Source organism: Anomaloglossus baeobatrachus, chromosome 8, assembly GCF_048569485.1.
Source record: "Anomaloglossus baeobatrachus isolate aAnoBae1 chromosome 8, aAnoBae1.hap1, whole genome shotgun sequence".
NCBI lineage: Eukaryota > Metazoa > Chordata > Amphibia > Anura > Aromobatidae > Anomaloglossus > Anomaloglossus baeobatrachus.
The window spans coordinates 192,162,541-192,188,110 of record NC_134360.1 but is presented as its reverse complement, the minus strand read 5'-3'; the positions used below and the strand labels follow the sequence as shown (position 1 = coordinate 192,188,110).

Below are 25,570 nucleotides of genomic sequence, written 5' to 3'. Positions count from 1 at the left end.
CAACCCTGTGACGTACCTGGTCACCCTGGACCCTGCCCGTGGAAGGCGGAAGCCCTTCCATGTGAACATGATGAAGGCACATCATGAGCGGGAGGCATGTGCGCTCCCCGTGTGCAACCTGCCCGAGGAGGGAGAAGCGGAAACCCTCTTGGATATGCTAGCCCAGGTTAGGGCAGGCGGATCCATTGAGGATGTGGAGGTTGGCCACCAGCTCTTGGAGGACCAACGGTCCCAGCTGTGGGCCACCCTCCTCCCCTTCCGGGGGTTGTTTACCAACCAGCCCGGAAGGACTGACTTGGCTGTCCATCACGTGGACACTGGGGATCATCCCCCGATCCGGCGTTCAGCATATCGGGTCTCCCGGGAGGTGCAGCAACACATGCGCCAGGAGATTGACGAGATGCTGAACCTGGGGGTGATCCAGGCATCCAACAGCGCTTGGGCCTCGCCTGTAGTCCTCGTCCCTAAGAAGGACCGAACCACTCGGTTCTGCGTGGACTACAGGGGGCTCAATGCGGTCACGGTCGCCGATGCGTACCCAATGCCACGCATCGATGACCTGCTCGATCAGTTGGCCGGGGCTCAGTACCTGACCATCATGGATCTGAGACGGGGAGATTGGCAGATCCCCCTGACTCGCAAGGCCAGGGAACGCTCTGCCTTTATTACCCCATTTGGACTGTACGAGTCCACGGTGATGCCATTCGGGATGAGGAATGCCCCTGCCACTTTCCAGCGGATGGTCAACACCCTGCTCAAGGGACTTGAAGGGTACGCGGCCGCGTACCTGGATGACATTGCCGTCTTCAGTCCCACCTGGGAGGACCACCTAGAGCATCTAGCACAGGTGCTCAGGCGGATCCACCGGGCAGGTTTGACCATCAAGCCGGGAAAGTGTCAGCTGGCCATGAGCGAGGTCCAGTACCTCGGTCACCGGGTAGGTGGGGGAACGCTGAAGCCCGAGCCTGAGAAAGTGGAGGCCATCGCATCCTGGCCCACCCCCAGGACCAAGAAGCAGGTGATGTCCTTCTTGGGGACCGCTGGGTACTATAGGAGGTTTGTTCCACGCTATAGTAGCCTGGCCAAGCCCTTGACGGACCTCACCAAGAAGAAGCTGCCCTCTGCAGTCGATTGGACGGTGGACTGCGAGACAGCCTTCCGGGCCCTAAAGGACGCCCTGTCCAGCCCGCCCGTGCTACAGGCAGCCGACTTCACGCGGCCGTTTGTAGTACAGACCGACGCCAGTGACTTCGGCCTCGGTGCGGTGCTCAGCCAGGTGGACTCTGCGAGCCAAGAGCACCCAGTCTTGTACCTGAGCAGGAAGCTGTTACCAAGGGAAGTGGCCTATTCTACAATGGAGAAGGAGTGCCTGGCCATAGTGTGGGCCCTGCAGCGTCTGCAACCCTATCTATACGGGCGCCACTTCATCGTGGAGACGGACCACAATCCCCTCAGCTGGTTGCACACCGTCTCTGGGACGAATGGGCGATTGTTGCGATGGAGCCTTGCGCTCCAGCAATACGACTTCACCATTCGCCACAAAAGGGGCCGTGACCACGGTAACGCAGACGGGCTGTCCCGACAAGGAGAGGTCGCGGACGGGCGCACGGGGGAACACCGGAGTGTGCTGCCCCCTAGCGCCCTCAAAAGGGGGGAGGTGTGAGGTAAATCCTGGGATATGAAGAGGAATTATGACTAGAAGTCATAATTGCTCTCATCACTCCCTGGCAGTGCCCCCCTCCCTTCTTGTGCTCAAATGTCCAGCATCTGTGAAGGTGTCACATCCCACTTACACCTCCAACAGCCATCTCCTCTGATATGGAGATGAGATGATGTGAGGACAATGGACCCAGGATGACTCCCTGCCGTCACCCTGTAACCAGAGTTGTATCTCATTAGCAAGGCTTGGAAGTAGCCAGACAGAACGACTCCAGTAAAAAATGGTTCATATCTCGCAAGCCATATCTCCGATAAATATGGCAACCATAAAAATGGTGTTTGCGCAGGCGGACGATGCTGGCACACCTTTTTTATGGAAGGGGGAGCTTGGGAAATACCCAAGGCGTGATATCAGCCATATGGGAACTCGTAGACAGGTCATGAGTCCCCTCGTTCTGTAGCTAAATTCATAACTGTCACAATGAGAGCATTGGCGTCCGCCTACGACGCTCCCAGGCAAAGTTATGGCCCATATTCCATGTTGTGAATTTGTCCATAACTCCAGCCAGGGGTGGAGCAGTGCTCCCTGTGAGGTCACTAAGGTAGGAGGGGACCTGGATTTGCCCAGGTTGATAACCCTACTTCGGCCATTTTCCAGTGTTCTTCTGCTCGGGGGCCTGGTTGGGAAAGACCTGTGAGGGAGTTCCTGGAAACCTGGTCTACAGCGCCCCCCTGTGGCCAGACACACAAGGTAACTGATGTAATTGTATACCTGTTTGTAACCCATGCTTTATCTGTAACTGTACTCTGACATAACTGTATATTCTGTAGATTCCCTATTGTATATATTGTAGTTTCTAGTGTGCGTTAGGCGATTAAATTATATAATTAATCTTGGGCTGTTCTGTTATCTCGATCTTGAATCCCACGTCTGTGTGTTCGGCTAATAGTTACCGTAAATCGGTTGGTGGCAGCGAGTTGTGCCAAGGATTATTGTGGGGAGGCCAGTGAGATTCGGGGAGATTTTATATATTCCGCCCGCGGAGGTCGGGGGAATATATACCTTACTCTCACCGGGGACCCTTCAATAATCGGCATAAGTAGTATAGCGGCCTCCTTGCTTATGGTCGGGCAATTCCATAATTGGCCTGACTATAAGAGGGGCGCTAGAGAGCGCGTCACGTGCTCTGTCTGTCGGTCGGGAGGTATAAAGTAGGGGTGACCCCCACTTGTTACCCCCCGATTGTGACGTACTGGTAGCCAGCGCGGGGGATATCTGAGTGACCCCCCCGGTGGTTTGTGACAATATGCCTTACCGCGGGGGCGGCAGTGGTGGTGGTGGAGCAGGGTCGTCGATACTGAGGGCTCGGAGGAAGGGGGAATGGCACAGCAGTGGAGCAGCTCAGGAGAGTCACAGGACGGAGGGTCGGCGATAATTGTGGACCTGGGGCTATCATAGCAGCTGGCACCATTGCTCTGCTGGCGTGCTGCAGACTCCATTGAACTGCCGGCGCTTAACGTGATGGACTTCAAGAAAATGAATGTGGAGGCCAATCTGCGCACGCACCACCTCTGTGGTCATTTTCTTGAAGTCCATCTCGTCAAATGTTGATAGTTCAATGGAGCCCACAGCGTGCTGGTAGATCAATGCTGCCTGCCGCTGCCACCACAATACCCCCGAGCCCGCAGTATCACTGACCCTCCTGAGCCTCGACACTCACGCCTTCAAGTCCGCAGCATTGCCGACTCTCCTGAGCCGCAACACCCCCTCCTCCGAGCCCGCAGTATCACTGACACTCCTGAGCTGCGACACCGCCTCCTCAGAGCCCGCAGCATCACCTATCCTGCTTCCTGTGACCCTCCTGAGCCGCTCCACCACTGCCCCTCCTCCCGGTGAGGTAATATAAGACGCACTAGGATTATAACACGGACTCAGATTTTAACATTCAATTTTTTTTACCATTTTCCTCCTTTAAATATTGGGTGCATCTTATAATCCAGTGCGTCTTATAAAATGAAAAATACGGTATTTTTCATTTGATTGCATAAAATTAGTATCTCCAAAAAATATGATTTTCTATCCTTACTTTTCGGCTTCATCCTTTCTAGTGTGATCCATTAATGTGTTGATTCTTTCATCATCTGTCATATATTAGGGTGAAATGAAATTCAGCATTGGCAGCCCATATCACGGGGTTATCTTTACAACAAGTAGCTGAAGCTTTGCAATGAAGAACACATGTGATACATTGCTAAATGGCCATTTTTTCCAACTAGTATCACTCACTCCTGCTGTCTTATAAAAAAAAAAGAAGTTTCCAGGACATTGAAAAGAATTACAGGTCCCAGGGACCGTCCAATGTTTTTCTTGTTATAGTGATGAAAAACAACTCTTTCTGTTCTTTCATCAGCTCAGGATTGTAAGTGTCATCTGGAAACGAGGGACCAGATGTTGGTGACGTTCACTGCAAGTCCCAATCCAGATCCAACATTGCAACCTATAACCGCATAGAGTGTTTTGTGACCTTCGCTGGCCACAATGTAGGGCCTCGTACACACTTCTGTGATTTTCTTGCATAAGAAAATTGTTCCGAGTTTAATCAGTTTTTTAAAATCAGAGTTTCATCAGAGCGTCATCAGTGTTATGAGAATTTGGCCTGCGTTTTATTAGTTTTTTTCTGATAAAAAAGGAAAAAAAAGTTTCTCCACCTCATATCAGTCCGTGAAAAATGGTCAGCACTCAGATGGCATCCGATTTTTTTCACGAACCCATGGACTTGAATTACCAATTTTTGACACTAGAATATTAGACAATTCTCTGATTTTGCATGGATCATTCAGTCTGCAAAAAGTCACAAAGGCGCTCCTCTATGAATTCAGTTACCGTGATTGGCGAAATGGTGTTCACTCACCTGGACGTGTTGTGTTGCAGGCATAACACTGATTGAATCAGGGGTTTTTTTTACACTGCACAGGCGCTGACAGTTCGTTGGACTTCTATCCCACTTCTGGGCTCTTGGGCCTTGATGGTCTCCGCTGGTGATCAGGTCAGCTTCGTTACCATCTCCGATCATCAGGACCATGACAGCAGTGTGCCGGTCTGGGGATCGATCAGGCTAGGGTAGCGATTCTAGGGTGCAGGGAAGAAGAGGGCACTCCTCCGATCCCACCTCCGATGATCAGGATCACAATAGCGACATACCGGCCCTAGGATCGGCCAGGCTGGAGTAGCAATTCCAGGGGGCAGGAGGGTGTGTCTGTGCGTTAGCATCATGCTGCCGCGGGATGAGGGCGCCTGCTTGAAAGTTTTCAATAGGTCAAAATAGATGGTAGTTTGGTCACTTGTTAGTGGCCAAATTGGAGTGATGTCACAAATAGAGGTTATATGAGGAGACATGAAAGACTGTTAGTAAGCACCTCATGAAGGAGACAAATCGTCCCAGAAACGCATTGTGCAATAAAGGAATATCCCATCCACCTAATGTTTAGTGACCTGCAGTGCCCAAACAACCATCTTTTTTTACCAATTAAAAGAGTAGGTGCGCAAAACTGATGTGTGAATGAGCCCTAAGAGATAGAGCAAATTCTATGAGCAATTTGCATCCTTTTGTCTCATGAGAGAACTGCATTAAATAAAAGTAACGATGGTCCTTACTTTAAAAAAAACTTTCAACAAATAATGGCAGTCGCCCATCACGGCCAGTCTGATTTTACATAAAGTCATCTGCTGTCGGCAAGACAGGTTATCATCACCTGTCCAAATGCCCCTTTAGGTAATTTGGGCAAAATAAAGGTCCCCCTTTTAAGATCTTTGAACCAGAGCACAGAGATGGTTACCCAGGTTGCATTTAGGTGAACCATATAGTCTCCATGTAATATCCCTTCCCTGCAGGGGTGCTGTTAGTTTTGGCATTCTGTATCAGGACTTAATCTTTGTTATAAGTTTCTGTATTTGGAGTGGTAACTGGTTATACTGTGATATAACGTGCACTGTGAACTGCTGCATCCATTGAGCGGACAGATAAAACCACAGGCAGCAAGAATCAGAGCCTGGGGGCTGGAATGCAACCGTAGGAGAGACCTGTCAATCAACCAGAGCGGTATTCCAAACTATGTTTCTATGAAAAGTCATGCCTTCATACTGTATTCTCAGCTGTATACGACTTGGGGACAAAATCTCAACATGGTGCAAGTGGACGTATAAATCAGACGACACTCACCAATGCAAGTCTATGGGTGCAAGAAAAAATCGGATGCCACACAGACCATCCATATTTTACAGATACATTACCATTCTGTGTAAATGGTATTGTAAATTAATGATAGCTGCTGAGACCAAAAACAGATTGCATACGGACAGCACATGGATGACGAGAGAGAAAAAAACTGTCCTACTTTTTTGGATGAAAATCTGACCCAATTGTTATGCTCTAGGATCAGCGGACCGGAACATTTATCAATAGAGATGGGCAAATAGTGATATATTTGGGTTCAGATTATGCTATCCGAATACCTAGTACTATTCCAGTATTCATCATGAATAACAAATCTAATGTGTGAGCGAAACACACTCCTTCTATGCCATTCAAACTGCAAATTAATAAAACATTTTTACAAGCGCTTGGGAAATCAAAGCAGCACACATGCTTTGTGTTGTACTGAAAATTTCTGATTTAGTACATCATGTGACCAATTTATATAGTATCCCAAACAAAGAAATAACTTCTCAGAACTATGCACCAATAAGAGCTGCAGGGGTGTGTGTACAAATGTGAAACTTCCCCGCCCATCAGTGTTCACGGAGTGCGATGACATCATTTACTTACAAGACAAGATGGTTTCTATAAGAACAAAATGTATTGTATTCTCTCAGAAATGCAAGTCAATGGGGGAATCCGAGCATTTTTTGGGGAAATCTTCAAGAAAAATGCTTGGATTCCCCATTAACTTGCATTAGATTAGTTGATGAATACTGGGTATTCGGATAGCATAATCCGCACCCAAATATTTGACTATTCGCCCATCTCTACTGATCAACAATTGTTGAACCATTGATTGACCGCTCAGTAATTTATCAGATCCTTACCGGAGCAGGAGAAGGTGTAGACACTTGGATGCAGCATTAGTTGAGTTTACCAAACTCACCGTAGAGGCACAGATTTTTTTTGCACCGTACCAAAATCCACTTAAGTGCCGGTAATACAACATAATTATATCTCAATGGCAGGTGTGCAAACGTAAGTGACTTTTTTTCAATTTGTTTTAGAGCCAGGTGGTTGACTCACATCCAGTAATAATAACAGGCTTTGGTATCCTGCCATCACCTTAAGCTGCTGCTATAAAGTTTATAGAATTGACAGATGAGGCAGAACGCCTTACTTTTATATTATCACGACCAAAGCCAAAATTTCAAGTACAAAATGCAAGTCTGGTCAAAAATATAATGCAGCCCGTAAGCAGTTCTTAACAACATTGGTTCCAGGATGGCAGACTTATAGCTTGGCCCGGCCTCTGCTCACATCTGTTTTACTGGTTCCGCCGGATTGTAAAAAAACAAAACAAAATAAAACCAAAAAATTACCTCTATTTGTGATAGGCTAGATACGTTTCTGAGTCCTGTGGTCACATCAGGTCACGTTTCAGCCGAGGAGGGAGGGTTGAGAGAGTCAAGTTATATGGTAATAATGGAAGCAAATTAATACCTTACATAAATCAGGCACATACAAGTATGAGATCAGTTATGCGAGAAAGGATTACGTACAAGGTTAAGGAGAACAGAAAAAAATCTGAGATTTTAACATTTTGTCACATGTGGGTCAGTTACCCAAGTGAAGGTGAATTTATGGACAGTGTTCACATTTGCACCAGAATATCACCTGAAATAGCTTAAAAGGATCATCTGAGAGCAGGATAATGTAAGGAAAGAGACGCTGATTCCTGTGATGTGTCATGTGGCCTGCTTAATGTAGTCTTGATAAAATCCCTGTTTTATCTGCTGCATATCTACCAGTTCTCTGAATTCTGAGCTCAGTATAACCCTGCCCACACTACTGATTAGCATATTTCTGTGTGTACTGTCCAAAAGCAGAAAACTGACACTTAAGGCCCCGTTACACGCAATGACATCGCTAACGAGATATCGCTGGGGTCACAGAATTCATGACGCACATCCGGCCTCATTAGCGACGTTGTTGAGTGTAACACCTACGAGCGACCGCTAACGATCCGAAATACTTACAAAATCGTTAATTGTTGACACGTCGTTCATTTTCCAAATATCGTTGCTCGTTCTGGACGCAGGTTGTTCGTTGTTCCTGAGGCAGCACACATCGCTACGTGTGACACCACGGGAACGACAAACAACAGCGTTCCTGCGTCCTCCGGCAACGAGGTGGGAGTGACGTTAATGCGGCTGCTCTCCGCCCCTCCGCTTCTATTGGTGGGCTGCTGTGTGACGTCGCTGTGACGCCGCACGAACCTCCCCCTTAAAAAAGAGATTGTTTGCCGGCCACAGCGACGTCGTTAGGAAGGTATGTGCGTGTGACGCGTACTACCGATATTGTTCAACACGGGCAGCGATTTGCCCGTGACGCACGCACGACGGGGGCGGGTGCGATCGCTAGCGACATTGCTAGCGATATCATTCTGTGTAAAGCAGCCTTTAGTGGCGGGGGCAGGAATAAAGTTCTCTGTCTATTTCTTTTGCTGCTGTCAGATTGGTGAAAACCTGGTGACAGTTTCCCTTTAAAGCTTATTGGCTTGATTCACTGCGATTGACATTTTGGATGCCAATCTTAATGAAATCTGCAGCAAATATATTAAGAGACCGATGCCCCTTAATGAATTCGGCACATTTTACATCTGGCATACACCTCTGCCAGAAATGTAAGGCTACTTTCACATTGCGTTTTTCCTTACATTCAGTGGTCCTGTCGGGGCATCCGTCCCAACCGAACCTCCCCCCTCCCCCCCGCAAAACGTGTGCCGACGGGGCCATTGGCTATAATGGAGCAGACTCTGTAAGCGTGTGCTCTGTCTTGCACCATTTTCAGGCATATATACGTTTTCTGCAGGCGGACACCAAAATATAATCTACTACATTCGGGTGTCCGCCTGCAGAAAGCGTATACGTCCGAAAATGGTGCAAGACAGAGCACATGCTAATGGAGTCTGCTCCATTATAGTCAATGGCCCCGTCGGCGCATGCGTCCGAAACAAGTTTTGCGGGGGTGTTTGGACGGAAGCTCCGACGGGACCACTAAACAGAGGTAAAAACGAAATGTGAAAGGGGTCTTACTCCAGACAGAGGCTGGCATATAATTCTTGCTTAATTTACACTACGTTTGCATAAAGAATTTGATGAGCTTGACAGGCGAGTCACACCCAGTCCCCTTCCAGAGCCTCTTTTTTCTTTCTCAAGGAACAGCGCCATTCTTGTTTATAGGCTTTGTGTCATGATGAATTTGAAATAGCGGAGAAACGATGCTCCTAAGCTGTCCCTCAAGCTAGGGGACCCTACTCTTTCCCTAATCTCAGGGATACTCTTGAAGGTGGAGAGGCCTGAGTCTCCTTCCTGGCCCTGCTCTTGTCCAGTCTTGATCTGATTCCCCCTAGGGAGGGACGGGACAGGAGAGTGTTGAAAACCACAGATAAAGACAGACAAGGGAAAAACTGAAACTCGCACGCACAATAAGAGATTTTGTGGGAAAAACAAGAACAGAATGGAAGTACAAAACAACAGGGATAAACTCCACAAACGCTCTAAGCAATACTCACAACTAAACCACAATTGTAACCGGAGACTGAGACATCACATCTCGCAGACCAACATAGAATAAACTATAGCTGGCATGGGTAGAAGGATTTCAACAGCATAAATAGGAGAAAGCAAATATGATAGGTCTCCCCACAACATGTGATTAAAGGAGCAAGCAGACTAGCAGAGATTAACTCTCGCTAGCCTGCCTATGAATCAGCACACAGCAGGTTGACGCCTGTGTCTGTCTGTCTGTGTTGATCCCAGACACCAGAGAAACCATTGGGTGAAGTGTCAGAATCTGCAATTTGAGTCCAATGCCACCGAGATAGTCATCGAAGTTTGTGCAAAACTCCATGTGACAGTCTGGTATTGCAACCCTGTCCACCGCCATTAACTTGAGAATGGCGGCAGGTATAGGCATAAAAGTGGTGTCTAGGTATAGTAAAGTATCCATGTGCTACGCAATGAAACCACCTATAGTGCCACCTGGTGGAAAACAACGGAGTTAGCATTTTTATCTCGAAAACGGAACGAGTTAGAGAAAAAAGTGAATTACAAAGTTGTAGGGCATCATCAATTCAATACGAATCGACACCTTTCAAACAGAAATGCTATGATTAGAACGGTAAAACTCACAAGGCTGCGGACGTGAAGCGATATTTCATGGAGACCTTCCTACAAGTCATTGGGTATGGTGGCTGCGTGGAGTGGCCTTCACGCTCACCTGACCTGACCCCATTGGATTTCTTTCTGTGAGGTCACATCAAACAGCAGGTGTATGCGACCCCTCCACCAACATTGCAGGACCTACCACGACTTATCACAGATGCTTGTGCAAACGTGTCACCTACCATATTGCACAACGTGCAGCAAGATACAGTATGCTGTCCAGAGTCCAGATGTGCATTGCAGCTGACGGAGGCCACTTTGAGCATCAAAGTTAAATGAGCGCCATATGCGTGACCAGCATTCAATGTTTTGGGGGGTTCATGGGTTTCATATCATAGCATTTCTGTATGAAAGGTGTCAATTCGTATTGAATTGATGATGCCCTACAACTTTGTAATTCACTTTTTTTTCTCTATCTCGTTCCGTTTTCGAGATAAAAATGCTAACTCCGTTGTTTTCCACCAGGTGGCGCTATAGGTGGTTTCATTGCGTAGCGCATGGCTACTTTACTATACCTAGACACCACTTCTATGCCTATAGCTGCCGCCGTTCTCAAGTTAATGGCAGTGGGCAGGATGTGGATGGACACACTGTATAGAAATGGCAGCCCATGGATGAAAGTGATGCTGTTTCACACATAAATAGTAAGATTCTTTTTTATGTTCTTATACAACTTACCCTTCAAGCCCTTCTATGTGCCTTTTGCACATGTCATAGGATAAAGAACATTAGAGCTTATATTCTATCATGGAGGACTGATAAATATTGTTTTTTCTCCGCACACGTCATCCCCATTGCCGTCAGGCTTAGCCTGGATGATAAGAGAGTTCCAGTGGAGAACGGCGTTTAGTTTTAGGAATGGTTTAGATCTGTTGTTATGGTTTCAGACTGTTTATTACGACGGGTCCAGAAACATAAATCTTCCACTGGATAAATATAATTCTGTTGATACAAGTTGATTTTTATAAAGATGTTTAATGAATCCAATTGGGAGCAGATCATAGCTGCTTACATGGTGTTTTGCATCGGTAATGACTGTGTGATTAGTTTGGGAATTTACTAAGACATCCTTGAATATAGAGCATAATAATTAGCTGAATGTAAACAAGTTTTCTTAGAGTTACAAGATGTGTTCCTTATTGTTATTCGAGATTCGTCATGATACGAGCCGTCTGCTCAGCTTCATAATATAAAGTTCCCCATACACATTAGACTTAAAGGGAACATTTCACCAGATTTGGCGACTATAAGCTGCGGCCACCAACAGTGGGCTGTTATATACAGTATTCTAGAATGCTGTATATAAGAGCTCAGGCTGCACTGTAGAATGTAAAAAACTGTTTTATTACACTCACCCACCCAGGGGCAGTCCAGTCCGATGGGTGTCACTGCTGTCCGGTCTGGAGCCTCCTCGCTCCGTCCTGGCGGGTCCTCTCTGCGGTGATCGCCATTCTCCTTCTACCCAGCCCAGTGTGCATGACGTGTCCTCGTCATCCACACACGCCGGCATTGTGGTTCTGCACAGGTGCACTTTAATCTGCCCTGCTAAGGGCAGATCAAAGTACTGTAATTCGCAGGCGCGAAGAAGGGTTAACAACTGCCCAATCATGCACTCTATAATACTTTGATCTGCTGTCAGCAGGGTAGATCAAAGTGCGCCGGCGCAGGACTGAAATGCCAACCAATGTGGATGACGTAGGACACGTCATCCACAGTGGACTGGGTAGAAAGAGGACTGCGAAAGCTGCAGAGGGGAAACACCGGACCAGAGAGCAGCAACACCCAATGGACCAGACCGCCCCCTAGGTCAGTATCATAAAGGTATTTTTTATGTTATACAGAGCGGCCTGGGTTCTTACATACAGTATTCTGGAATGCTCTATATAAGGGCTCACTGGTGGTGGCCGTAGCTCATAAGGAAAAATCCTGGTGTCAGGTTCCCTTTAAAAAGTAACTATTTGCTGTTATTTTTAATGTGTTGTGGTTCTCCTAATTGCAAGATCGGTGGTGGGTCAGGTCCTGAAACCACCACCTATCCCTCAAAAATGCCCCAAGAGATGCTGATTCAGGAGACAAAAGTACATAGCGCCTGCCTCAGTAAGCACACAGAAGGGGGTACGGATGCAGTATAAAGCAAACAGTCTGCTTTCAACTGCATCCCTACTTAAATCTATCTACATGTTTAGACAGGAGCTATGCGCTACTGTCTTCTGAGCTGCATTTTTGAGAGATTGATGGATCTTGAAGGGTTTGTAATGAATGATACATAACTAAGCTCTCATAAATCTCTACGGATCAGTGAGGTGAGGAGGGCGTGGTCTTTTTCCCCTACATGACGTCTTTTGCCTATGATTGGTCAGCCTCATGCAGGGGTAGAAGCACACGCCCCCAGAGACAAATTTTTGTTCACACGCATTTGAAGTATAACATTAATTATAACCTAAACTTTACTTAATATGGCCTCAACGGGCAAGATAAATTAAAGGATAAAAAGTTTTATTCTGTATTACTCAGCTCTACTGCCACTATTTCACATAATTACCATTCCCTTTGTCACTGATTGGACAAGGTGAGAGTTAACAGGGACTCAATCCAAATCCTATTGTCAGTTTATTCATAAATTTCTAGGAGGATTAACAGAGGAATTTTACAGTGCAGAATTAAAAATAAAAAAGCCTAAGAATTGAATTTTTATTGAAAATATAAGGATTTAAAGGATAGGGACACCTTTTGGGTGCAGAGTTTCTTCATTTAAATGCATTTATTTTGCGCTAAAATCATTTATGAAATTTTATTTTGTTAATAATTTTGCACTATTTTACTTTTACATTCTGTTTCCTGCACGTTGCTGGCCGCAAAATGACTTGACTGAGAATTTATCAATCAACATCTCCTGACGGGGAGTTGCTGACTGTCTTATCTGTCCTTATCTGAGATGATTATTGACCCTCTCAATATCAATATTGTTTGTGGTTATATGTAGGCTGAGAAGGGCTCAGAAAAGGACAGACAAAATATCACTGATAGATTTAGATTCTGAGTTAAAGGGGTATTCCCATCTCCAAGATCCTATCCCAGGTGTACTAATAATAATACTGTATTAGGAAATACCTCCAATTAGAAATGTAGTATAGTTTTTCTGATATAGCCATGTCTCTTCCCTCATGTGCAGGGCATTGCAGCTTAAGTATCTATGGTTATGTTGCGGGCGGGGAGGGTGCGCTGCGCTCACCACGCTCGGGTCCGGCACTGCTGCTGCTTCGCTTGCTGCTCGGTGGCTTGAGCGGTGGGCCGGATCCGGGGACTCGAGCGGTGCTCCTCGCCCGTGAGTGAAAAGGGGAATGGTTTTGGGGATTTATTGTCCGTGACGCCACCCACGGTTGTGGTGAGGTTGTGACACCACCGCTGCTCTGGACGGGGATCCCGGGAGCGATGACAGGGAGCAGCTTGGATGTTGTTTTTCCCCTCCATGGGTAGGGGGTTTGGTTGTCCCGGGGCCCGGTGAGGGAGGAATGGCAGGTGGGTTACGGGGCCTGGTGAGGTGCAGGGTCACGGGGGCAGCGCGGTGCCGCACGGCACGGTGGTACTCACTCAGCCAGTGATGAATGCAAAGTCTCCGGTAAAACAAACGGCTGGATGGACGGGTCCCACAGACGGCTGCGGTGGTTCTTCTCCCGGTAGGTTGGCGGTGACTGCCTTTCCCTGCACCTGTGTTAAGTTCTCGGTTCTGGTGGCTTCCCACCGGTAACCCGCTCCCCAGCTTGGATGGATGCTGAGGGAGCCCCTTTTGCCCGCAGGCTCTGGCCCTGGGAACTGTAGCCTTGGCGGTGACTGTATTTCCCTTCACGGTTTGAGCGGTTGCCTTCAATCGGGTCTTGGCAGCTGGGAAACCCCGGAGGTTCCCTTCGCTAACGGATTTGACCGGTTTTACGGCGACTCCAAGCCTGGTCGGGGTCCGTAGGCCCTGCCGAATGGTGCTGGCTTCTCTTCGCTCCCCAATCCGGTACCGGCGGGCCACCGCCTGTCCCCGGTCCTTACGGTTCACGTCAATCAGCCTCGCCTGCAGACGGTCACCACCGTCTGCCAACCTTGCTGTATGTGCCCGGGCCATGCACCCGGACACGGTCAATCTCCTCTACTACCACTTCACTCTTCAACTCCCTAACTGATCTGATCTGACTTCCTTTTCCCACCTCCAGGACTGTGAACTCCTCGGTGGGGTCAACCGCCTGGCTCCACCCCCTGGTGTGGACATCAGCCCCTGGAGGGAGGCAACAAGGATTTTTGTCTGACTTTGGTGTGCCTGACCGGGGTGTGGGGTGTGTTGTTGCAGTACCTGTGACGACCTGGCTTGTCCAGGGCGCCACAGTTACGACCACTCATATAGTGACAGTTAGTTGCTTGTGGTCGTATCCATGGATACCTAAGCTGTAATGCCCTGCACATGAAGTAAGAGACATGGCTATATCAGGTGAACTATACTATATTTCTATAATTTGAGGTATTTGCTAATATTATTACTTCTACTACATATTGGGATGGGATCTTGGAAATGGGAATAATGCTCTAATTCATTCTGTAGCCAACTTTAGAAAGTGCAACACAGAGGCTATAGAATGATGCAACATTTTTAATGAAATTTTTAATGAAATACATTCTTTCAGTGACTTTTCTGCTTTATTTGACCTCGCATCAACAAAGCAGCTCTTTCTCTTCTGGGCTGCTCTGTCAACAGGGCTTGACTGCCAACATCATGCTGATTGACAACTTGCTTCCTGCTACCTAACTGCAGGGAGCCAGTTGTCAATCAACAGGGCATCGGCAGTCCCACCCCATCAACAAAGCAGAGCTGAAGAGAAGAAGCTTCTCTGTTGACGTGATGTCACCGGAAACCAGAGAATCGCCGGCAGGAGCATGACCGCTCTGATTTAGCATCCGGCAGAACAGGCAGGTAGTTAGCAACCCATTTCAGTGGAACTTTCTGTCAATGGAAGATCTAGATTTTAGCCAACAACAACAACGGGGCCAGCCCCCTGTTTTTCTGTAAGAAATAAGTAGCATGCCACTTATTTCTATTTCATGTGCATAGGATTTTGGAAACCCCAATCACACACGTTATGTGCATTTCATGTCAATTTAGACCCCCCCAAGCCACTCCGGAAATGGCGGAATGTATACAGCCTAAGAGTTTGTATTTGTATCCATTTATTCTCTATAGTTTATGGTGATCGATAATAAAGCTTATGCCCTAATGGCCCTTATTATAACATTTCTTGTATCAGAGAAGACTTTTTATAGCAACCTTTGTTTAATTATAATGTGTCCGGAAATCTGCCAAGGTGTGTGCACCGGTCATTGTATATAGACGAGAACTAAACAAAAGGGCATCACAAACCACAAAAGAAGGGCTCCCTCTCGTTCATTTCAAGGTGGAAATTAACGTAGACACATCTCTTGTCAGCGAGCTGTGTAGGTGCATATGAGAGCCGTCTATCTCGCCTGTTCTTGGATAGAAAGCATGGAATCTGCTGCTTTTGTGAAATTCATCCACTTTATAATTCACTCTAATCTAAACCATACAATGATGTGCTTTCTGAGATATCGTAGCTGTCCACATCTGCAGAGCAGGAGTTCAGAAGCTGAATACGGAATTAATGTGATCCCTCAGCTATTATTGTAGCCCCAGCTCTGCTGCTAGACTTTATAATTGTCAAATTACTTATATGTGCAACATTCTCAAGACAAAATTTGGAATATCAAGCCACGTTCGAAAGCACCTAGCCACAGCCATGTTATGGACTTAACCCATGCCACTGTTACGGCCCAGTTTGTGGTGATCTGTCCCAGCAAAATTTAATTTGGGACAGTTAGCAAGTGTCATATGTGTTGTTATGGTATACTTGATGGCTTGTGAGTATCCATCTTCCTCTTGATTACATTCCAGAGGTTTTCAATGGGGTTCAGATCTGGAGATTGGGCTGGCCATGACAGGGTTTTGATGTGGTGGTCCTTCATCCACACATTGATTGACCTAGCTGTGTGGCATGGCGCATTGTCCTGCTGGAAAAACCAGTCCTCAGTGTTGGGGAACATTGCCTGAGCAGAAGGAAGCAACTGTTTTTCTAGGATAACCTTGTATGCGGCTTGATTCGTACATCCTTTTCAAAGTTTAATCTGCCGAATTCCAGCCTTGCTAAAGCATCCCCAGATCATCACCATTCCTGCACCAAATTTCACAGTGCGTGCAAGATACTGTGGCTTGTACGCCTCCCCAGGTCTCTGTCTAACCATTAGACGACCAGGTGTTGGGCAAAGCTGAAAATTAGACTCATCAGAGAAGATTACCTTACTCCAGTCCTCTATGGTCCAATCCTTTTGGTCTTTGGCAAACTTTCGCCTGGCTATCCTTTGCTTCTCATTAATGAAAGGCTTTTTTCTAGCTTTACATGACTTGAGCCCTGCCTCTAGGAGCCGGTTACGAACTGTTCTTGCCATGCACTTCACCCCAGCTCGCATTTGCCATTCCTTTCGTAGGTTACTTGATGTCATCCTGCGGTTGCTGAGTGACATTTGAATAAGATGACGGTCATTCTGGTCAGTGGAGAGTCGCTTTCGCCCTTTGCCTCTGGTCTGTACTCTAGTTGGAATTCAACTGACACTGGAATAGAATGGCTGCCAGACATGTAGAGAGGCTGATTTTTATAAAAATGTGCAGTGGTCTCTTAATTTTTTCCAGAGCTGTATATAGTGCTCACAAAATGTCAGGGATAGTTGGCTTTTGTGTGAAATTTCAGGATGATCCTAAAATCCCCTCTGACCTTTTTAGGTGATCTTAATGTGGCCTTCTCTAAACTCTTGAATGCACACTTTCAACTGGTCAATGTTTCAGTACTTTTTGCAGAATTTGCTGTTTTCTAACAAGGACCTTAATGGCAAAATACACAACAGGTGTTTGATCCATGAATCGCCGAACACAGTTTTTGCGTTCAATTAAATTTGGTATTTAAACAGTTGTCCTCATCATGCTGTTCACATTTTGACATCATGAGATCAAGACCACATGCAACAATTGATCGACTATACCCATTGTGAGGCTTCAAGCAGGATGTTCTCAGACGGAAGTGGTCACGGAGCTTAGAGTGTCACAGCGTGTCATCAGTAGGTTGTAAAGAGAGACTGGAAGAGTCACAGAAAGGCAGAGAGGTGGATGTCCTTTGGTCACATTCTACATTGATGACTGCTTCATTGTGAACAATGCCCTTCAGAATGGGATCATGATTGTCACACAACTCCAGGCACATTTAGGGGAGGTGGGAGGCACCCAAGTGTCACGTCAAACCATTTGAAATTGTTTATATTAGTGTGGTCTGTTTGCTATAATTGCGCAAGAGTTACATTAGCCGGCGGTGACGTAAGCTCATGAAAATCATGGTATTATGCCCACAGGGGCGTGATGCCAATGAAAGAGGGCAGACTAGTCGGGATGAAGCAACATCCTTGCGACTAGTCCCAATGCTTATTAGCATAGGGAATACGTAAGTTATAAACCCTTTTTTTACTTTGCTTTTACACAATAGTATGAGACAGGGATGGTTAGGCTTGGATTGTTAGCCCACACATGTCCCTGCTGCTAGGTTATAAGGCATATGGGACCTGACAGGTTCACTTTAAATTGATATGCAAATGGACATGGTAGATCTGAAGCCTCTGTCACTCCACCTCTATTCCCCACCTACCAATGTCTCATCCTGCTGAACTGACAGCCTATATGCTGTTTGACTTCAGGCAAACGAGCCATCAGTCCAGTTTGAAGAGGGGTGCTTGGCGAAGAATAGAGCTGGAGTGACAGAGGCTTCAGATCTACTATAGTTCAGATCTACTTCAGCCTCATTTACGTATCAATTACAATGCTAATTTCTCTGGAGGAACGGACTGGCTATGTACAGTTATTACTGGACTTGTCTTTCAAAGAGATACATGCACATAAAATTTGGGAGAGGAAGTGAGAAATCTTTCGGAAAGATTTCCTTTAAGGATTAAAATTTCCTGATAATAGATTTATTAGGCAGTTGGGCAGCATTTTATGATCAGGTTCTGTTGGTTATCAAATCTAAATCTTGATTAATTGTCTCACCAGGTATCTCAAGACTCTACAGTACAATATGAGGCAGGCAGCCTCTCACTGAACACACAGACAGAAGTAAAGCTCCTTCCTTCCGAAAATGAGGCCCTGCTACAATGGACCACGACGAATTACGGGGCTGTCACATCATTTACAGAAATGAAAATGACCAATTATATTGACATCAAAGTGGGTGAAGGTATGAGATTTATTATTAGTATTACTACTAAGTGTTACTATAACATTTGTACTTGTGCCACTTGAATCGGTCAAAAGTGGGTAGACAGACCCAAGTTACTCTAAAGAGGAACGCTATGGTCCAATACTTAGTGTTACATTGCATTTTGCTTTTTCCTTTGTCCCAGATTGTAATTAAAAAGTAAAGAATAGTATCTGCCAAAATAACTAAACTTTATAAAAAAGTGTAACTACAACAAATAAAAGGATGATTATTTTCCTATAGCAGCCAATCGGATTTAAGCTTTGATATTTATATCAGGAAATATCAGATTGAAAATTATGGAAATCCATTTTTACATTTGCACCAGTTGATAAGTTTCGCCTTAAATCGTGATCCGGTGGCTTCATAGTTTATTGCGGATTTTATTTCACATAGGTAAAAAGTCAGGGATTCGCAACCTATCTAAACTGAAATGTCAATGTTGTGTTTTAGATAATACTTTACCCGCAACGTGTAACATTCAGAAAAACTTCATTTCTCTGAATTATCTTGGACGTTATTTGGAACCTCAGTCTGTCGAGGCCTGTGAGTTAGGAGAAGAAGAAAATAGATTGGTTTACATCATAGAATTGGATTCTCCAAGTGCCAAACCATACAGGTAAAAAATAGCAGAGTCCTGCCTTATTCATGTATTGGAGGTGACCTATTTATGTTCATATATAAAGCCTGGGTCCCGTGAAGCCATTGAGGCACAGATGACATACTGCATGCAGAGATGGGACCTGTTGGCCAATGCACTCTGATGTTGGTGGCCTGGAGATGTGCACTTAAAAAAAGCTGCTTGTGTCTAACTTTTGGGGTTATTTTTAATTAGTGTTCATGGATGTTTTATAGCTTGGCCAATAAAAAAATTGGAAAAGTCTTCTGGAGGAGTCATATTAAGAGATGAGCGAACCCAAGGTTTGGCGTTCGTTGTTCATACTAAACACAGACTTTACAAAGAAAACCAGAATTCGGATGCTTTATGTATGCAAACGACTCTTGTGAGCATCACTTTGCTTGGGTACACTCAGTGCTCAACTCGGTGCTCAGCTCAGTGTGAGCCGCTTGCAGTGTTTGAACAGCTCACACTGGGGGTAACAACAGCATGATCAGGTGCAGTGTGCACCAAACAACAAAAAGGGGTAAAACCCTGCCCACCCAACCCCGTAAGTGATCGGTTTATGGCTGGCTGCATGTGAGCAGAGACCCAAACTACCCAATCAGTGACTTCCATTGTGGGTCAGCTCAAGTCCGGGACCCAAACCGAACTTTATCTAAACTACGGCTGAACCTACCAAATCTAACTTTCATGGTTTCATTCACCTCTAGTTATATTGGTTCCAAAATTATATGGCACTTTAACCATTCCTGTTTTACTAGTAAGAGTGCTTAATATTTCAATCATTAATCTGTACATTGACTATGTACCAGCACCAGGATTGCCTATTGCAATTCCAAGGGTGGATATTCTATTTGTGTAAAGGGGCAAGTGGGCAGAATTCCAAATGATATGGAAAATAAATCCTTCTGCTTACCATAGACCTGTTCATATTGCATCTTATCTTTGTTTGTCATTTGCGTGTGAAGCGTTCCACAAAATGTATGTTAAACATATCCATAGTCCTTCATTTACCCAAGTCCCCTTTTTGCCTTTACCTGTCATGCTAGGTATGGGGGAAGTACCCAGCAAATGGCGAAAGGGAAGGGAGACCCCGTTTCGGAGGAAGGGGGAGATAGTGATCCCTGACCAAGCCTACCTCTGGGCCCAGGCTTCCCTCACAGCCCTAGATAGGTTCTGCACCTGTGCGCCGAGCAGGATACCTGGCCCTAGCCTGACCCTGATCTGGGCCCCTGGTTAGGGAGTTGATGGTATGAGCTCTTAGTCAACCCCACTAGGAGCTAAAGGACACACAACGATAACAAACAAGGGAAAATAAACAACTTTTCTCCAAGAAGATACAGGGAGAGGGACTGCAAAATGACACAAAGTTACTTCAGATGATTGCACACCAAATGCTTATATTCAGGATCTGTAGGTTGTTAGATCGATCACCAGCATAGACCAAAAGGAAATGAGGGAATTTAAGGACACAGCCAGAAGTGCTGATGGAAACAGCTGAAAGTGTAAGGAACTCCGCAGGGTCCTAAAGGGACATGGATGAACCCGAAGCAGAGGAGTTACATATGATACCATATACATCAAGCAACAATAATAGAAGGTCAGGGAGCAGTTTGCGCAGTGACTTTCTATACCAGGACACCACAGGACTGTCTAACACCCATGACACAGCCTTGACATTATCAGGCTCAAATATGTTAACATACGTTTTTTACTGTATAGGAAAGTGTAGTTATCCGTCCATTCCTATACAATTGGCCTCTGCAAGAAATAAACCATGAATTATATGGTATAGTATGGCATAAAGTGGTAAAAATCGGGGTTTTACATAAGCATAAAGTAAAAATGTGATGTAAATAAAGACTAAAATCGCATACAAGTCTGCTAATAATATCAAAATCAAATCATGTGAATAGAAATCATATTGTGTTAAGTGATACAGATTTTTTATCAGACTGGTATTAATAATAGATACAGTCTATTTTTGGTGCGGTGTAACTTAAAATCATGAATAGATGGCATCGAGATCGCCTGCACACAACATCTGTTTTCTGTTTCTAGAATGTTACATTGCCAAGCTCTAATTGCCATTGAATGTGAAATCGGAGGTACGAGGCAGCTGGTCACTTTGGTACATGAAACACACAGTATATTTTTAGTCTCTACTATTAAAATCTTTTTGGTTTTTCTCTGCTTTGAATAAGATCCCCTCAATTTTTTTTCAAGTTACCATAGATTAAAACTAAACTATCTCTGGATGTAATGACAATTCTGGATGCCAAGTCTTCAAAGTTCCAGTAGAGCTGAATAAGATTCATTACAGCTGTTTCCAAATAAAAAAAAATGCTTTTGCCACCAAGGCTTACTCTGTAATTACCAATTATGATGATAATTAAATGTTATCTGTGAATGTAAATGGGTGGATGTTAACCAACCTACTAAGTAATCCTTGTAAAAAAAAAAAAATAAGTAAAGTCCAAAAATAATCCACTCCCTCTATAACACTCTAAGGCATGTATCAAGTCACCATATTTTTCGGGTTAAAAGATGCACTTTTCCTCTCAAAAACCTAAATGTAGCTTACTGAGTGTGGTGGAAAGGGATCGCAGGAGGCCGGGAGAATGCTGCGGCGGCTGTGCGGGGTCTGCGGTGGCTTGTGCTGGGGCAGCTGGGCAGGGTCTGCGGCAGCTGGGCTGGTGCTGCAGGGCGAGCAGTTAGGACTTCAAATAATGCCATCCGGAGTTAACGCAGATGGAGCTCTCAGCTCAAGCTCACATCTGCGTATGCGCCGCCTCTGGTCCATTGAGCTCCCAGTACTGGACTTAAGGAAAATTGCGCCAAGAGGTGTCGCTTGCGCAGATGAAATCTCAGCTTGCCATTGAGCTGAGATCTCAATCTGCGCTGTCTCCAGGTGCCATTTCTTTGTAACCCTTACCGCCACAGCCCGAGATCCAGCACAGCTGCCCCAGCCGCCACAGCCTGAGCCCCGGCATAGCTGCCCTAGTTGCCGCCACAGCCCCAGCACAGCTGCACCAGCAAAGCCAACAGATTCTGGGACACCTATCGCCCCTGCCTCATGTGACTCCATTCCACCACTGCTGCCATCCCCTCTGGTAAAACATCATCGGATTATAAGTTGGACCCCATTTTTTTCACCTTTTTTTGCTCTGAATTTGGGGTGCGTCTTATAATCCAATGCGTCTTATAAACCAAAAAATACGGTATATTTCTTGCGTAGCCCACTTTTTATACAACACCTTTTTAACTCTACTCGTCTTTGAACTTCCAACCTTGTGACCGGCGGTGGAACTTTTCACTCACATTCGGAATCATCATCATTAACCATTTCACACCTTAGCTCCAGACTTTTCTCAAGTATTTTTTCATCCCAATTTCATGTCACTCAATCAGTATATTAAATGTGTTCAGGTTTTGGTAGAAGCATCTGGTTTGCACATGTTCGCTCTTTGGCGACAATCTAAATATTTAATTGGTTGAGCAGATGCTGTATCTCAATACTTTGAACTGAAAGTAGGAAGACATTCCTCTTTCTATCTGACTTTATTTTCCTTATATAGTTCATTTCAGGTCGACATAATCATTGACATCAGTCCACGCCTTCCTGATGCCATTCTTGTCAAGAATCTTGTCCTTATCCTCAAGTGTCAAAAATCAGTCAACTGGGTTATCAGGACGAATAATATCCACGGCAAACTGGAAATCGTGGTATGTTTCTTGCTACTATCATAATTGTAATAATAATTGATGTATTATCATTAGATTATTTTTAGCCTAATCCTGCAGTTTCAATACTTAAGAGGGGTTCACCCTTTATTTTTTATTTATTTTATTTTTCTTAGGAGAAATCCTCCAATAACAAGCTGCTTTTAGGGAACTCTACTACCTCGACTACTAATGATAGCTGGGGAATTCGGCAGCAAGTTTTAAATTCTTCTACAGTGTCCCCACAGGTCAAATAGGGCATTACATAAATCACATTCAAATCAATGGGGTGTTGTCACGAGGGTCTCCTGTTTTTGGGTTAGCAATCTACGTCTCACATTACCTTGGAAAACTCTGAAACGTATTTGCTTTGTTTTGGTGCAGCAAGGTTAAAGGGTTATTTCCATCTCCAAGATCCTATCCCAATATGTAGTAGGTATGATAATAATATTCCTCCAATTAGAAATGTAGTGTAGTTCTCCTGGTTAGCTATGTCTCTTACCTCATGTGCAGGGCATTGCAGGTTAGGTATCCATGGTTACGTCATCTCATATGGTGACAGTTAGTTGCTCATGGTCATAACAATAGATGGCAAAGTTGCAATGCCCTGTACATGAGGTAAGAGCCATGGCTATATCAGGAGAACGATACCGCATTTTCTAATTCGAGGTATAAGCTAATACTACTATTATTATTACGCCTACAACATATTGGCATAGGATCTTGGACATGGGAAAACCCCTTTAATGACCTTTTTCTTGCTGGTACTTCTTTGTTACTCCAATCTCCGGTGCAGCCAGAATGTGCCTACTCCCCTTCGCCTTAAATAGTCACATGTTCCATCACCTGATGCCAGTATTAGAGATTCATTCTGAACTGATATCCTTGGAGGAAGGAAGCTTCTTTTAGCTGCTGGAGCTATGTTGCCTGCAGCCCTGGTGTCTGGCTGAGGCTTTGAAGTTGAAGTATATCCTTTTTCTCTAAATTCCCATGTCGGACTATTGTAGAGGTGAAGTCTCGTGTACTCACTGGCCTTTGCACTAGGCAGGGTGAATGGAGGGACAGATAAGGACTAGTAACGTGACGGCGTTGAGGGAAAGGATTCGTATACGGACGTTGGAGAAGCTCAGGGTTCAGACACAGGTTAGTGTCAGGAGGTGCCTGACCCCTGCTCTGTATCATCAGGGCTTTTCTCTCCCTTTCCATCCCTGTTGTGCCTCGATGTTGCGTCATGCGCTGGACATCCCCTTGTCCGAGCGTGATGGGGGTTTGTTGAAGATACATACTGGATCCCCCAGAGCAAATAACTAATCTTAGGTGTCCTCTGCTCTGGTTATTTTATGAAAGCCCATATAGTATAGCTCCTTGCAATAATAAGTTTAATAACAGGTTATTTGGATTGGAGGATTGCACAGAAGACAACATTTTTAGTACTTACACGCTAGCTAGGATTTCTTTCACCCAGGCAAAAAAGTTGAGTTTACTGCTCCTAGTCTGTACTTAAATACTCTGTCCTAAACAATGCAACTTATTGGTGCCCCCCTGATATTCAATACCAAGAGTACATGTAACAGTTACCACCCCACCTTAGCTACGCCCCTTCCTAATCTTTGATTTACTTTAAATATTTAATTTTGCCATGGTAATACAGATATCAAAATATATCCGTTTTACAGCCTTCCTATGGTGTACATGAAATCATTCTCCATATTTGCTCCAGAAAACACTCTGGAAAGTAAACCATAATTTTTCAAGAGATTGCTAACGTGAACAACAAGCATTATATGTTCCATACGCCATCTCCCCATAAGAACGCAGCTTCTTTTTGCCATGCTTGTTGACAGATTTCTAGCATTTCACTTACAATAACACACATTCTGGCACCTCCAAGGACTTATCTAATCCGAAGTGTGGTCGTATCTGTAGATGAACTTATTTATAGTTTTCTAAATGTAGCTTATAAATCCTAGTTCTTTATTGCTTATCATTGCAGCTAATTGATTTGATCTTAGAAAAGTGAGAAGTTTCCATATATTATGTAGATTGCCAAAGGACTCCTAATCCTCCGGTAATGCCCAATAGATATTAGTCTACAGTAGATAACACGGCAGAGATAGTTGTCCACATTGAAGGTTACGGAAAATAATAACTCATGATGTGGCACCAACTTTCTAAAACTGGTGAAAGGTCCTCTGTAACAAAATTCTAAAAATTATATATGTTTTTTAGTTATGTGTATTGGTTTGGACAACTTACCAGGAGCAGTATGGCTACCATTGTAGTGCCTATGGCATTGTCACCAATTTTCAATCTGTTTAGTTTTGCAGGAATGAAGGACATATAGACAGATTAGCTATATAGGAAAGCTAAAGTTGTTAGAGGTATAATGGCTGCTATTGTAGTGGACACCCAGACTTTATCAAAATTGACATAATTAAAAAACTTACAAATGGATCTGAGAATAAGTTTCTGTTGTGTCATAGGGTTATGTTCGCATTTAGATTTTTTAATGTGGATTTCAAAGTGAATGTACTTCGAAATCCACTTCAGATACTTTTTGAATATTCTTTTACTAGCTGTAAGACCAGGCGTTGCTTGGGATAGTAATTAAGGCGGGCTTTGCACGTTGCGACATCGCAAGCCGATGCGATGTCGCACGCGATAGTCCCCGCCCCCGTCGCAGGTACAATATCTTGTGATAGCTGGCGTAGCGAAAATTATCGCTACGCCAGCTTCACATGCACTCACCTGCCCTGCGACCGTCGCTCTGGCCGGCGACCCGCCTCCTTCCTAAGG

The 25,570-nt window shown here is 45.0% G+C and overlaps 1 protein-coding gene across 2 annotated transcripts in view; it reads left to right on the top strand.

The window, feature by feature from the left end:
- TGFBR3 (transforming growth factor beta receptor 3) overlaps positions 1-25,570 on the top strand; it is a 295,682-nt gene that overhangs the window by 174,901 nt on the left and 95,211 nt on the right. For both annotated transcript variants that reach the window (XM_075322319.1, XM_075322318.1), the window contains exons 5-7: positions 18,225-18,408; positions 18,883-19,048; positions 22,630-22,777. In XM_075322319.1, coding sequence (XP_075178434.1) covers positions 18,225-18,408; positions 18,883-19,048; positions 22,630-22,777 — 498 coding nt within the window. The remainder of the gene's footprint in view (positions 1-18,224; positions 18,409-18,882; positions 19,049-22,629; positions 22,778-25,570) is intronic.